At 71.9% G+C, this 14,423-nt stretch overlaps 1 protein-coding gene across 1 annotated transcript; it reads left to right on the top strand.

Annotated features, from left to right (window-relative positions):
* Window positions 1-9,020: 9,020 nt before the first annotated feature.
* On the top strand, window positions 9,021-13,299 carry AURANDRAFT_60621 (hypothetical protein; the record flags this gene model as incomplete). Its single annotated transcript, XM_009034445.1, has 4 exons — window positions 9,021-10,177; window positions 10,299-10,425; window positions 10,912-12,543; window positions 12,871-13,299. 4 exons carry the CDS (start codon window positions 9,021-9,023, stop codon window positions 13,297-13,299), a joined length of 3,345 nt encoding a protein of 1,114 aa, XP_009032693.1.
* Window positions 13,300-14,423: the final 1,124 nt, after the last annotated feature.

Here is a 14,423-nt window from a genome sequence, read left to right as displayed (position 1 = left end):
AGGCGCGCGCGCGGCTGGTCCCCCGGCACCGCGCGCTGCGGCTGCGGCCGCGCGAGGAGGAGCGGCCGCCGCCGGCGGGCGCGTCCGACGGCGACGGCGACGGCGACGGCGCCTTCGTGCGCGCGCTGCTCGAGCGGCGCCGGGGCGACGTCGAGGCCGCGGCCGTCGGCAGCGACGCGCGCGTCCGCGCGAGCCACGCGCTGGAGACGACGCGCGCGCAGCTCGTGGGCGTCGCGGGCTTCAGCCACGCGCAGATCGACGGCGTCCTCGCCGGCGACGGCCCCCTGGGCGCGCCGGGCGCGCCGGCGGGCGTCCAGGGCGCGGGCTCCTTCCGGCACCGCGGCTTCTCGAACGCGAAGGCGCGGACGTGCTGGCTCAGCTCGCTCGCGCAGGTGCTCTGGCACTCGACGGTCTTCCACGAGGCCTTCGACGCGGCCCTCTTCGCCGCGGGGGCGCCCGGCGACGGCGCCGGCGGGGGCGACGCGCCGCCGACGCCCGCGCGGAAGATCTCCGCGCTCGCGAAGACGTGGGCGAGCTTCGGCGCCGCGAGCGACGGCGCGCTGAGCCCCGACGACCTCGCGCGCGCCTTCCGGGACGTCGCGGACGCGCGCACGGGCTACGGCGACGCGTCGGAGGCCTACTGCAGCCTGCAGAACGCGTTCGACAGCTGCGCGGGGCCGTCGCTGCGGCCCTTCGCGGACCTGGGCAAGCTGCTCAAGTACGCGCCCGTGCTCCCGTCGCCGACGCTCCCGGACCTCGGCGTGCTCTGGCGCGAGCACCGCCAGGTCTTCGACCTCGACGGCGGCGCGGTCGTCGCGTTCGACCTCTCGTGGCACCCGCTCGACCCGGCGTCGACGCGCGCGCTCGCGCTCGCCTGCGGCGGCAAGCTCGACGGCGGCGGCGCCGGCGGCGACGAGTCCGCCGACGCGCCGAAGATCCTGGCGGACGCGGGCTACCGCCTCGCGGGGCTCATCTCCTACCACCACCAGACGCGGCACTACATCTGCTTCGTCCGCTGCCGCTCCGACCACTCCTACCTCTACTTCAACGACCTCCACTACGACGAGTCCCACCAGCGCCAGCCCTTCGACCGCGTCGCCGCGATGTGCGGCGCGTGCTACCTCCAGCCGCGCCTCGTCGTCTACGAGAACCCGGCGCACGCGGACTACGCGGCCTTCCTCGGCGCCAACGCGCGGCCCGTCGACGACCGACCCGACCCGCCCGCGGGGCTCATCTAAGAAGGGGCGGCGAGGAGCGAGTTGGGGCTCGAGGCTCATGCCTCGGGTAGGCCTTCGGGTTCAATAAGCCTTCAAGCTGTGGTGCAACATCGAGCCGTCGACGACGTCGAGCGCCGCGGCCGTCGACGCGAACGCGCCGCACTGCGCGTCGTCGCTCGCGATCGACGGCATGCAGCTGCGGCGCGCGGAGATGGACGGCATGCAGCTGCGGCGCGCGGCGCCGCCCTCGGCCTGCGAGGAGCTCGTCAACGGCACGCACGAGGCGCTGCTGCAGGCGCACACGCTGCCGGCGCGCGCGCGCGCGCGCGCGGCCTGCCCGCGCTGCCCGCGGGGCAACTACTGGGGCCTCTGGTGGTGCGGCCGCCGGCTCGTCTACGCGGCCCTGATCGTCGTTGCGCTGTGCTGGCGGCTGTCGGCGAACTACGGGTGGTGGCTCGCGGCGTCGCTCGCGCGGGCGCCGCCGGGCCCGCGGCCCGACGCGGCCGCGTGCGCGCCGGCGCCCGCGGCGCGCCGGCGCCACGGGCGGCCGCGCATCGGCGTCGTGACGCTCGTCGACCCCGCGGGCGCGTCGACGGCGCGCTTCGCGGCCGCGGCGAAGTTCAACGGCGCCGCGCTCGAGAACAAGCGGGCCTACGCGGCGCACCACGGCTACGAGCTCGTCGAGTTCGAGGCGCGGACGACGCCCGAGCGGCCCGCGCCCTGGTCCAAGCTCCTCGCGCTGTCGGAGCACCTCGACGACTTCGACTGGCTGCTCTACGTCGACGGCGACGCGCTCTTCGCGAACCCGGAGGTCTGCCTCGAGTCGCTCGTCGACGGCGACTACGACCTCGTCCTGGCCGAGGACTGGGGCGGCTACAACACGGGCGTGTTCCTCGTGCGGAACTCGGCCTGGGCCCGCGACTTTTTGAAGAAGATGTGGGCCGCGGCGACGGACTGGGGCCTCGCGGCGCGGAACCCGTGGTACGAGCACGCGCTGCCCTTCGAGTACGAGCAGCGCGCGCTCCACTTCTTTGCCGACACGGCGACGTGGCGGCGCGCCGCGGCGCGGCACGGCCGCGCCGTGCCGCGGACGACGGCGGACCCGCGGCTCGTCCGCGACCGCATCAAGGTCGTCCCCCAGTGCGCGCTCAACTCGTACCTCGTCCGCCCGCGGCTCCGGCCCGCGGACGCGGCGCATGCGGCCGCGGCCTACGCCGCGGGCGACTTCGTCGTGCACCTCGCGGGCCACAAGGGGCCGAACAAGGCCGCGCTCTTCGCGTTCGCGCTCGACCACCTCGTCGAGGCGCCGTCGCCGGCGACGCCGACGTGCGGCGGCAACGCGACCCGCGCGCGGCACCACCGCCCGCCGCGGCGGCCCCGGGACGCGTAACCCGACCGTCTTAGCAAATAGGCGCCGGGGCCGAAGGGCGAGCACGCCCGGCGCGGGTCGCGGCGCTGGCGGTACAGCCGGTCGAGGTCGTGGACGAAGTAGGGCGAGTCGCGGCGCGCCGGCGTTTCCGCGTCCGCCGCCGCGCGCGCCCAGCAGGCCGCCGCGCCCAGCGCCGTCGCGTTGACGACGCCCGCGGGCCCCGCGAAGCCGACGACGACGAGCTCGCCGCCGGGCGCGACGATGCGCGCGGCCTCGGCGAGGTGCGCGGCCATGCGCGCGCGCGACGCCGCGGTCCGGCCGCCGTCGACGCCCTGGAGCACGTCCAGCACGCCCTCGTCGACGACGAGCGACGCCGCGCCGGCGGCGAGTTTAAGGTCGGCCGCGTCGCGGTGGAGGAATCGAACGCGGTCCCAGCCGCCGCCGCCGTGCGCGCGCGACGCCGCGAAGCGGCGCATGGCCCGCACGGCCGACGCCGACGCGTCGACGCCGAGTACGGCGCGGAACGCGCCCGTGCGCGCGAGCCAGTAGGGCGACTTCGAGTAGCCGCTGCCGAGGACGACCGCGGCGCCCGGCGCGCACGCGCGCGCGTACCGCAGCGCGACGTAGTCGCGCGCGAACTTGCGCGTGAGCGGGCCGAACCAGGAGTCGCCCGGTCTGAGGCGCGCGAGCACGTGGTGCGCCTCCCAGTACGCCGGCGACGACATGTTGCTCGTGCGCACGACGGCCTCGATGAGCGTGTCGGCGCGGGATTCGCGGAGGCTGCAGGACGCGGCGAGCAGCGCGAAGGCGCGTCGCATCGATGGCCGGTCACCAAGAGCTCATATCATTGCATCGATAGCTGCCAACGAGCGCATATCACTCGAGTCGGAGCTCATAATTGCCACAACTCTAGAGTGAACTGCATGTTGTGCTTGAAAACGAACTAATAGAACTAGCCGTTGACAAAACATTGAATATCCACTTACGGACAAGAGCACCGGGCTCCAATCGGTCGGCAATGGAGGCTCCGAGGGACGAAAAAAAGAAGCGCAAGGGAGGCCCGCGGAAGGTGAAGCGGCGGCCGAAGCGGCGGTCCGACGAGGCCAAGGACGACGACGAGGCGGCGCTGGAGCTCGCGGCCGCGCCGACGCCCGCGGCCGCGCCGACGCCCCCGGAGCGCGCGGCGCTGGCCAAGATGAACTCCGTGAGCTTCACCAATCGCGGCCACGAGACGGAGCCGAGCCCCGGCGCCGCGAGCGCGACGGAGAGCATGGAGGAGCTGATGCACCGGGCGTCGAAGTCGACGCGCGGGACCATCCGCGAGAGCAAGCGGGGCAGCTTCCTGAGCGCGCGGAAGCCCAAGGCCGACGAGAAGGTCAACTCGGAGCACGCGGCCTTCCCGAAGCAGTCGCGGGGGCACCTCTTCCCCGTCCAGGACCCGCGCACGGACGCGCGCTTCGGCTGGGACGTCTGGTTGATGGTCCTGATCTTCTACGTCATGCTCGTGACGCCGTTCCAGCTGAGCTTCACGCGCGCGCCGGACGCGTACGCGGACAACTTCACGGCGGGCAGCCCGCCGGGCTACAACAAGTACGTCGTGCTGGCGGTGCTCAACGCCATGGTCGACGTCATGTTCCTCGCGGACCTCTGCCTCTGCTTCAACACCGCGTTCTTCGAGGACAACGCGTGGGTCGTCGACCGGCGGCGCATCGCGGTCAACTACCTGCGCTCCTGGTTCCTGCTGGACCTCCTGTCGATCTTGCCGTACCAGCTCGTCAGCGCGAAGAGCGGCTTCCTGAAGATGATCAAGATGGTGCGCCTCATGAAGATGCTCCGGGTCCTCAAGCAGCCGCGCATCATGGCGCGCATCGCCGCGCGGAACACGATGCGCGCGGGCCAGCAGGCCGTGCTCAAGTACATCGCCATCCTGCTCTTCCTGCTCCACTGGACGGCCTGCGCCATCCGCATGATCGCGTCGATGACGCTCGACGACTGCCACAAGAAGCGCGGCGGCATCCCGGACTGGGGCCCGCGCGACCCCGACAACGACTGCGCGATGACCGTGCTCGACCGGTTCTGGAACCGGGGCATCTGGGCCGTCTACGTCGACGCGCTGACCTGGGCCCTGGGCACGCTCCAGGGCGACTTCGTCACGACGAACGTCGCCGAGGAGGTGCTCTGCCTCATCGTCGGCCTCGTCGGCTGCATCGTCATGGCGTTCCTCATCGGCGACCTGTGCAACGTCGTCGGCAACATGGACCCCGTGGGCAACGACTACACGATGACGCTGGACATGCTCAACTCCTACCTCGACGAGCAGGACACGCCGCCGGCGCTGCGGATGAAGCTCCGCGAGTACATGGGCCTCGCGGAGAAGACGTTCCGCGACGAGCACAACAAGCGCATCCTCGAGCGGCTCTCGCCGACCCTCAAGGCCATCGTCGCGCACCAGAACCTCGGCCGCGAGGTCGCCCACATCGGCTTCTACGAGCAGGCCGTGCGCCGCACGTTCCGCCTCTACGCGGGCACGCGCTTCGCGGTCTACCCGGAGACCAGGGACCGCCAGCACCTGCCGGGCCGGCCGCGGCCCTGCGTCGTCACGCACGTCGATGACGCCCTGCTCTTCTCCGTGCGCTACGACGACGACGAAACCGAGGAGCACGACCTCGTGCACTCGCGCGTCGACGTCCACAGCTACGAGCTCGGGTTCGCGTTCGAGCGCGACATCAACCGCTTCATCTACGAGCACGACAACTTCGTGCTCGGCATCAGCCACCTGCTCTCGACGAAGTTCTTCATGGACCGGGACACGCTGATCCACCAGAATCTGACGCCGAACGAGGAGATGTACGTGCTCCAGAACGGGCGCTGCGTCTGCTGGGGCGAGAAGTCCGTGAACCCGCTGTGCTCCTTCACCATGGTCAGCGCGAAGATGACCGTCGGCGAGGACATCTGCATGTTGACGGTCGGCGACCGGAAGCCGCGGCCGCGGCTCTACACCGTGCGCGCGTGCGCGACGACCGAGGTCCTGTCGCTCCACGGCGTCGACTTCGCGGCCTTCATAGAGGAGGGCCTCTTCGACGCGTTCCCGGCCCACATGCGCGCCTACGGCGTCTGGCAGCTCGTCCGCTACGCGCTCATCAAGCACTCGCGGGAGCTCGTGGAGAAGCACAAGGACCACGGCCACCGCCGCGTCGGCGCGGGCTCCGCGTGGGAGGACCTGGCGGAGCAGGCGACGGTCGTGCCGCCGGAGTCGCTGCGCGCCGTCTGCGGCCGCGTGCTCGCCAAGCTCGGCGCCGCGGCGTCCGCGCCGCGCGACGCCGTCGCGGCCCGCGCGGCGACGGCCGGCGAGGAGACGATGCGCGCGCTCCACCTCCTCGAGAACGTCCTCGACTTCCCGGAGTACCACACGACGGCGGCGGCGGCGGCGACGGCCGTCGCCATCGCCTCGGGCGACCTCGAGCCCATCTCGCCGAAGACGTCCGTCGGCGGCGCGCCCGAGCCCGTCGGCTTCGGCGCCGACTTCGGCTGCGCGGGCGACGCGAGCGCGGAGTTCTTCGGCGCGGCCATGTGCGGCGCGGCGGATAAGGGGTCCTAAGTTGGGGGGGCGCCGCCGCAAGTGCCGCCGCGGGAACGTCGCCGAGCGCGTCAACATCGAGGCTACATCGGCTCGACGCTAAGAGAGAGAGAGAGAGAGAGAGGAGCTCTCGCATGCAGTGGCCGATCGCATCGCAATCGACGGCGCCAAAGGCCTTGCGCTTTCGACGACAGGACTGCGGTGCGCGGACCATGTCGGCGCTCGACATTGGCACCCGCAATGAGCGAGAGTGCATCCCCGCGTCGCAATGGATGTCGCGCCTCGGGCGCCGTGCCCCGCGATTGCCGCCGTCGCTTTTTGGACCGTCGTTCGGAACGGGCGAGCCCGTGCACCCGCCCGCCGCGGGCCGGGGCGCGCGGCGCCACCGGCGGGCGGGACCGGCCACCCCGGCACGACCGATGACCCGCGACACGCCGCAGGTACCCGAAGAGCCTCGGCGTCGACTTCCGCGTGCTGAGCCTCGAGGCGCTGCGGACCTACGTGGTGCGTCCGACCCACCCCCCCCGCCGCGCGCCGTGGCTCACCCCCGCGTCCCTCTAGGCCCGCTACCGGCTGAACGTGCGCGCGGACGCGAGCGAGACGGAGCTGAGCGTCGCCGTCGCGCGCCACTTCGAGGCGATGCCCGTGGACGAGGAGGCGATCCTCGGGCGCTTCTTCGAGCACCTGGACGGCGTCGACGGCGGCGAGCCCTACGGCGACGACGTCGACGGCGTCGCCAAGGTCCACGAGCAGGTCGCGGCCAAGGTGTCGCTGAGCGAGGAGAACGGGTCGTGGATCCTCGCGTCCGTCGTCAAATACGACGCGACGTCCGACGCGTACGCGGTGCAGGACGAGGACGACTCGAAGATCATCGAGCTCCCGGCGTCCCGCGTGCGCCGCCTGGGCCTGCCCGAGGACGGCCTCGACGAGCTCGCCAAGGGCGAGCGCGTCGTCGCGATCTTCCCCGAGACGACGTCGTTCTACCGCGCCGTCGTGTCCAAGGCGCCCAAGCGCGGGCCCGGCGGCGCGCCGTCGGAGATCGTGCTCAAGTTCGAGGACGACGAGGACGACGCGGGCCGCACGCCCCACCGCCGCGTGAGCCTGCGCTACGTGCTCCGCGAGCGCCAGCGCGCCGCGCCGCGCCGGAGCCCGCCGCCGCCCGCGGCCTACGCGGCCGCGGACCCCTACCGCCCCGTGGCCGCGTCCGCGGCCCTCGGCGCGCGCGCCGCGCCGCCGCCGGGCCAGGCCTGGTACGACCGCGGCGCCGGCGGCGCGCCCGGCGGCGACCCGGCCGCGCGCGGCGGCGGCGCCGCGACGTACAGCGACATGATCGCGCACGCGCTGCGCAAGTGCCCCGACGAGCAGGGCGACTTCAAGGCCATCTGCGCCATCGTCGAGGAGGACTTCTTCGACCAGCTCAACTGGAAACTCGAGTCCGACCTCCGGAAGACGCCCGTCTGGAAGTCGTCGGTGCGCAAGATCCTCTTCTCCAACTCCCGCTTCCGCCACGCCTCCGCGACGGACAAGAACCTCTTCACCTTCTCCTGAGCGCCGGGACCGCGGGGGGGGTCGCACCCCGCGCCGGCCGAAAGACACCGCGCGGCAAGCGCGCGCGGGACGTAAGCTTCGGGACTCGCGCGTCGGCCGGTGGCGAAGCGAGCCGAGGCGCTCTAGTAGGCTGGCTGGCTATCTAGTCTTGCTAGCGGCTATCAGAACTTCAATGAGACCTTCAACAATCGCTGTTGCCGTCCCCCGAGTCGTGTGGACAAGGCGGGGTTTGCTCCGCCAGTGGCGCCGCCGGCACCCCTGCGTGCGCGGCGGGGTGGTCGATTAAAGTGCAGGGAAACGGCGTTCCCCAGCCGTCACACCCACGTCGCGCCCTAAACCAAGGGGCGTATCCAACGCCATCGATGGTGGCGCGCACCGCGGCCACGGACTTGTACGCCGCGGCAGCCCCGCGGAGACGAGGCCCGCGCGGTGGAATTTGGTCGACGCCAGAACCACCTCCGATGGGGGCACCGACGGTCAGGCTTACGCCTAGGGGTCATGGAAGGCCACTCCGACCACCAGACCTGGCTGCCGTGCGTCGGAAGCTTGGCCTCAGAGGTCTCCGTTCCCGGCCCGCGCGTACGTGTTTGGTACTCAAGCCAGCGAAACGGCTAGCCATTCGTCCCAAAGCGAGCGCTTGTTTTTGGCACGTCTAGCCACCGGGCGTCCCTGGCCGCACACCAATCCCCGGTAGTTTGGACGGGGGGCGCGTCGGCCATCGGCGGGGTCGGACGTAACGGCTTACCTAACATGTTACTTACGACTTACATTCGGCCAAAACGACTTACCTGACGGGTTACTTTCGGACTCCACGACTTACCCGGCGGCCTACCTCGGCCCGAGGCCGCGCGGGGCGGGCGCCGCTTTCGCGGAGCGCGCGCGCGGCGGGGCAATCCGACGGCGTCGGCGCCGTGGATGTCCAGAAGGCCAACGACGAGAGTGGCAAGATCCTCCACTCGTGCGCCACGCGCTGGCTCGGGCGCAGCGACGCGCTGGCGAGCGTCGTCAAGTCCCTCGTAGCCCGCGGGTTTTGGCGAGTGCCCAGTCATCCGTCCGTTTTGGCGAGCTCAACGACTTACCCCGGGGCCCGACGACTTACCCTACGACTTACAATCGGCGCCAACGACTTAAAAACGGGTTACTTTTTTCGTTACGTCCGACCCCGGCCATCGGACGCCGTCGCCGGAGCAAACCCCGCCTTTGTGGACAAAGCGTTGTCGAGGCCGATCGAGGGCTGCAGCGCCGGCGGCGTCGCCTCGCGCGGGCGCCGCGGAGGACGAGAGAACCCTCGCGGATCGCATCGAAGGCCATGTCGTCGACTAAGAAGGACAAGAAGTTCTACCACGCGACGGCCGCGCAGGCCTACTACATGAAGCCCAGCGAGGCGGCGACTGTGAGCCTCGCGGCGCCGGCCGGGAGCGCGTCGCGGGGCGTCGGCGAGCGGGACCGGCCGCGCCTGGGCATCGTGGTCATGACGAAGCGGCCCCTGGACTTCGAGCAGTGGCTCGTCTACCACCGGTCCGTCATCGGCGTCGAGCGGTTCTTCGTGCTCTGCGAGGACACGCCCGAGCTCGCGGCGCTGCTCCTGCGGCCGCCGTGGAACGCCTTCGTCGACGCGACCTTCGTCGCCAAGACGCAGCGCGACTACTTCGTGCAGATGGACCGCCAGGCCGTCAACGTCGCGTGCGCGGTGCCGCGCGCGCGGGCGTCCGGCGTCGAGTGGTTGTTGCACGTCGACGACGACGAGCTGCTCCACGCGCCGGGCGGCGTCGGCGCGCTCTGGGCCGCTTTAAAGAACGCGCCGAAGCACGCCTGCGACGCCCACGTGAAGAACGTCGAGGCGCTCGCGCCGGACCGGTCGTGCGCGCACCCCTTTGTGGAATGCACGACGTTCGTCGCGTCGACGTCCAAGTACAGCTCCTACACGAACGGCAAGTCCTTCGGCCGCGTGAGCGCGCCGGGCCTGCGCGCCCACGGGCCCCACCACTTCCGCGGCGACGCGCCGCCGAGCGCGGGCTCGGCGACCGTCGACCTGCCGCCGTCCGTCGCCGTCGTGCTCCACTACGAGTCCGTGTGCTACGACCGCTGGACGACGAAGTTCAGCGAGCTCGCCGCGCGCCACGGCCACGACCAGGACATTTTGGACAAGCTGCCCTTCCCCTTCTACCGGTCGAGCCTCGCGGCCGTGGGGCACCTCGCGCGGTGCGCGCCCAAGGACAAGGCCGCCGCGAGCGACGCGGCCGTCAAGGTCTGGACGTCCCGCAAGCTCGTCGACGAGTCGCGCGTCCCGCCCAAGGACGCCATCGTCGTGACGGCCGTGCGCGACGCGCTCCGCGGGCTCCTCGACGACGGCGACGGCGCGGCGGCCGCGCCGTCCGCCGCGCCCGTCCTCGCGCCGCCGGGCAAGAAGAGCAAGACGCTCGAGGCCAAGGCGCCGCCGCCGCCGGGCTCCCTCCCCAAGCTCACGTGAGCCGTTTTACATTTTGCTATTCTAGCCGGACGCGAGCCGCCGTTTTGCATCTCAAATGATGTTCTAGCCGGACGCAAGCCGCCGTTTTACATTTTGATTTTTCTAGCCGGACGCGAGGTCGAGCGCGCACGCGACCATGAGGTGGTCGCTCGCGTCCCCGGCCGGGTCCGGCACCGTCGCCGCGGTCCGCGCCGCGTACGTCGCGGCCGCGCCGACCCGCGTGACCGCGAAGACGTGGTCCACGGTGCCGTCGAGGTTCGTCGGCGCGTCCGGCGACAGGCGCGCCACGCGCGCTCGGCCGCCGAGCGCCAGATCGCGGAGCAGCAGGTCCAGGGACGCGATCGCGGGCAGCCACGGGCGCACGTAGGTGCTCCGGCTGCAGTTCTTGGGCTCCTCGGCCGCGGCGCCGCCCGTCGTCTGCGACGGCAGCGCGTGGTTGAAGTCGCCGCCAGGAGCTTCGCCGTCTCGCCGGCGACGCGGTCGCGGCAGCGATCGATGCGCCCGAGGTTCCAGGCGCCGTAGGTGGGAATGAGCCACATGTTCCAGCTGACGACGTTGACGCGGCGCGGGAGGGCCATGGCGCCGCTCGACCCTTGTTGTTGTCTTCACATGTTAATTTCGCCGGCGCCTGGCCCCTTCAATAAATTTACCTTCATTGAAGGCTTCAACCACGACCAGGTACTACTGGGGAAATCATTGAGAACGCATTATGGGGGGCTGCTCGACGAAGGCGGCGATGCCCGATGAGCCGGCGGAGCCGGCGGCGCCCGTGCCCGAGGCCATCGTTGCCCTGGGCGTCGGCGCCCGCGTCGCCTCGGCGACCAACGACCAGGGCCAGACCCTGGAGATCTGGGAGACGCGGGAGGCGGGCCGCGTGCTCGTCGTCGACGGCGCCGTGCGGCTGAGCGAGGCGGACGAGCGGCCCTACCACGAGATGCTGAGCCACGTCGCCGTCTGCGCCGCCGCCGCGCGCAAGCGGAGGCGCGGCCTCGTGCCGGGCCTCGACGTGCTCGTCGTCGGCGGCTGCGGCGCGGGCGTCGCGCGCGAGCTCGTCAAGCACGCGCCGTCCGTCATCAAGTCCATCGCCGTCGTCGACGTCGACGGCGTCGCGTCGAACTTCGTCGCGGCGCACCTGCCCGCGCTCGACGCCGCGAAAATGCGGGCCGAGCTCCGGGGCCGCCTCAGATCCGTCGACTCGGGCGACGCGGCGTCCTGGTTCGCCGAGGCCGCGCGGGCGCGCCGGCGCTTCGACGTCGTCATCTTGGACGCCGACGCGGGCAACCCCTTCGACGCCAAGGAGATCGACGTCGCCGTCAAGGCCGTGCTCTCCGACGGCGGCGTCGCCGCGCGGAGCGCGCGCGGCGACCTCCTGGACCGCGCGGCGGCGCGGGCGGCCTGCGACGTCTTCGAGGACGTGCGCGTCTTCTCCTGGCTCATGCCGACGCTGAAGGGCGGCCACTGCAAGGCCGTCCTCCTCGGGCGGGAACCGTTCGACGCGCGCGACGAGTCGAACTGGGACTGCGAGCTCGCCGGCGTCGCCTACTTCGACGGCGCGTCGACGGGGCCCGCGGCCTTCGCCCTGCCGCCGGACGCGCGCGGCGCGCTGCGGGCCATGGAGCCGCGGCTCAAGCTGTCGCCGCCGAAGATGGCGCCGCCGCCGCCGCCGGCCGTCGCGGAGCCCGTCGAGCTCGCGGCGGCGCCGCCGCCGCCCCTCGAGGGCTGGCGGCCCGACGCCGGCGCGCGCTTCGGCGGCGGCGACGTCCGGGGCACGCCGGGCCTCGTCGCGGACGCCGCCGCGGGCTTCGAGGACCGGCACCGCGAGTCGCGCGCGACGCCGGAGAAGGCGCCGAAGCGCCGACCGTCGAACGACCCCAAAATCCGCGACGCCCAGGCCGCGCTCCTCGAGGACGAGAACTTCCTGCTCCGGTCGCCCGAGGCCGCGGTGCCCGCGCGGCCCGCGGACGGCGCCGACTTCTCGATCTTCGGCTGCACGGCCCTGGGCGCCGACGCGCTCTGCAAGACCGACGACTTCTACGCGACCGTCGCCGTCCAGGCCGAGCACTTCGACGACGACGGCGGCGAGGCCGAGGACGACTTCGTGGCCATGATGCGCAAGCTCAGCGGCAACCACGAGACGAAGGTCGCGCGGGAGAAGCCGTCGACGCGCGCGGCGCCCGAGCCCGCCTTCGCCGGGCCCGTCTGCGCCGCGCCGGGCTGCGCGCTGCCCGCGGCCCACCTCTGCTCCCGCTGCCGAACGGCGTCCTACTGCTCCGCGGAGTGCCAGATCGCGGCCTGGCCCGACCACCGCGCGTCCTGCGTCCCCTGCCCCGGCGAATCCAAGGACGACGACGAGGGCGTCGGGGTGGAGGAGTATAAGTCGGGGTACTGATGGACACTTCCGGTTCAAGTTGTCCTCAACTTCGTTTTTGTTGAATGCTCTCGATCATATGCATCTCGAGCTCGACCACCGCAGCGTCGTGTGCACACGCCGTCCGTCCGCACACTCCGCTACCACAAAACTTGCCGCCGCAGCACAGCAGAGCACAGCGCACGCGCCGTCGCCGCCGCTCGCAATGATGCTCGTCGCATGCCTCGTCGTCGGACTCGTTTCGAGCTTCCAACGCGCCGCGCCGCCGCCGCGCGCCTCGACGCGCGCGCGCATGGGCTTCTTCGACGACATCGCCAGCAGCGTCACGTCGGGCCTCGCCGAGGCCACGAAGGAGGCGTCGGTGCAACACGTCCTCGTGGGCTCGCGGACCACGTGAAGCTCGAGCGGACGCTCCGGGAGGAGGGCGTGACGCCCGAGTCCGTCGGCCGCGCCGCGCAGCAGTACAGCACCTGCGGCTCCGCGAAGAAGACGCCGGACGCGCGGATGAAGATGCTCCGGGGCCGCCCGGGCGAGCTCGTCTTCCGGCGCGGCGAGATGGCGAAGGAGTTCGAGGAGGCGGCGATGACGGGGCCCATCGGCGAGCTCCAGGTCGTCGAGACGCAGTTCGGCGTCCACCTGCTCCTCGTCAACGGGCGGTCGGGCGAGGCCGCGCCCGAGGCGGGGCCGGCGCCCCCGGCGGAGAAAACGACTACGCAGAAGAAGAAGGGCGGGAAAAAGGGCTTCGGCTAAGAGATGTACAATGCATCGTCGTTAGTTCCAGTCGTAGGAGCCGTCCTGGTAGTCGGAGACGTGCCGCGCGTCGAAGGTCAGGGTCTCGAGCTCCGGGTAGAGGTCCCGGACGAGCCCCGTCGCGTAGGCCTCGATGCCGACGCGGTTCTTGGCGAGGCCCGTGTATTTGATGCGGACGACGCCGTCGTGGGCCTCGAGGAGCTGGCAGATGGAGCCGAGGGTCTCGATGGCCGGCGCGATCTTGGACACGACGTCGAGGTCGAGGTGGCCGTAGTCGAAGGCCAGCGTGGGCTCGAAGAGGGCGTTCGTGACGTTGAAGGCCTTGTGGTCGAAGCGCACGAAGCCCTCCTCCTTCTTGAGGCGCTCGCCGTCCTCGAACTGCCACCAGTCGGACTTGATGCGGATCCGCGACCAGCTCGCGCCGCGCGACGGCGGCATCGCCCGGTAGCCGTGCTCCGCCGGGTCCACCTCGTCCCAGCGCGGCTTGAGGAAGCTCGGCTCGTCGTCGACGATGCGCGGCGCCGCGAGCCGCTCGACCTCGCCCTCGCCGGGCGCCCACTCGTCGCCGCCCGCGAGCGCCGACCGCTCCGCCTCCGCCACGGCGTCGCGCTCCGCCTGGGCGTCGGTCTCGAGGCGGAACAGGTGCGCGTCCCAGTCGAACTCGCGCAGCGGGCCCGCGCCGTCCCGCGCCGCCATCTCCTCGGAGCTCAGCACGGGCGCCGCGAAGACCGTCACCTCGGGCGCCTCCTCGGCGCCCTCGGGCGCCGGCGCCTCCTCGACGACGTCGGCGAAGCGCGCCGTCGGGGCGCAGCGGACGCGAGCCGGGACGCGCTGCAGGGCGCGGGCCGCGGCCAGCGCGAGGAGCCCCCGGAGGGCGACGGAAGGCCGGGCCATCGCCTCGACCTTCAATGCTGTCGACCGCGAACCGCACGATGCATGCAAGCGAGACAGCCTGTGGCAAAGGCTGTGTCGCCTCGTGGCGGCAGCGGCAGCATGTCGACGAGCCCGCGGTCTCCGGTCCGATCACCCCTAAAAGCGAGGACGCTGTCCGAGCTCGGCGACGCCGACGAGGCGTCCTATCCCTTCCTGCAGGAGTCCTTTCCCGCGACGCTCGGCGCGCTGGG

Source organism: Aureococcus anophagefferens (genome assembly GCF_000186865.1).
Source record: "Aureococcus anophagefferens unplaced genomic scaffold AURANscaffold_1, whole genome shotgun sequence".
Classification (NCBI taxonomy): domain Eukaryota; class Pelagophyceae; order Pelagomonadales; family Pelagomonadaceae; genus Aureococcus; species Aureococcus anophagefferens.
The sequence above is the reverse complement of the archived record's forward strand: the minus strand, read 5'-3'. Positions and strand labels throughout refer to the sequence as shown.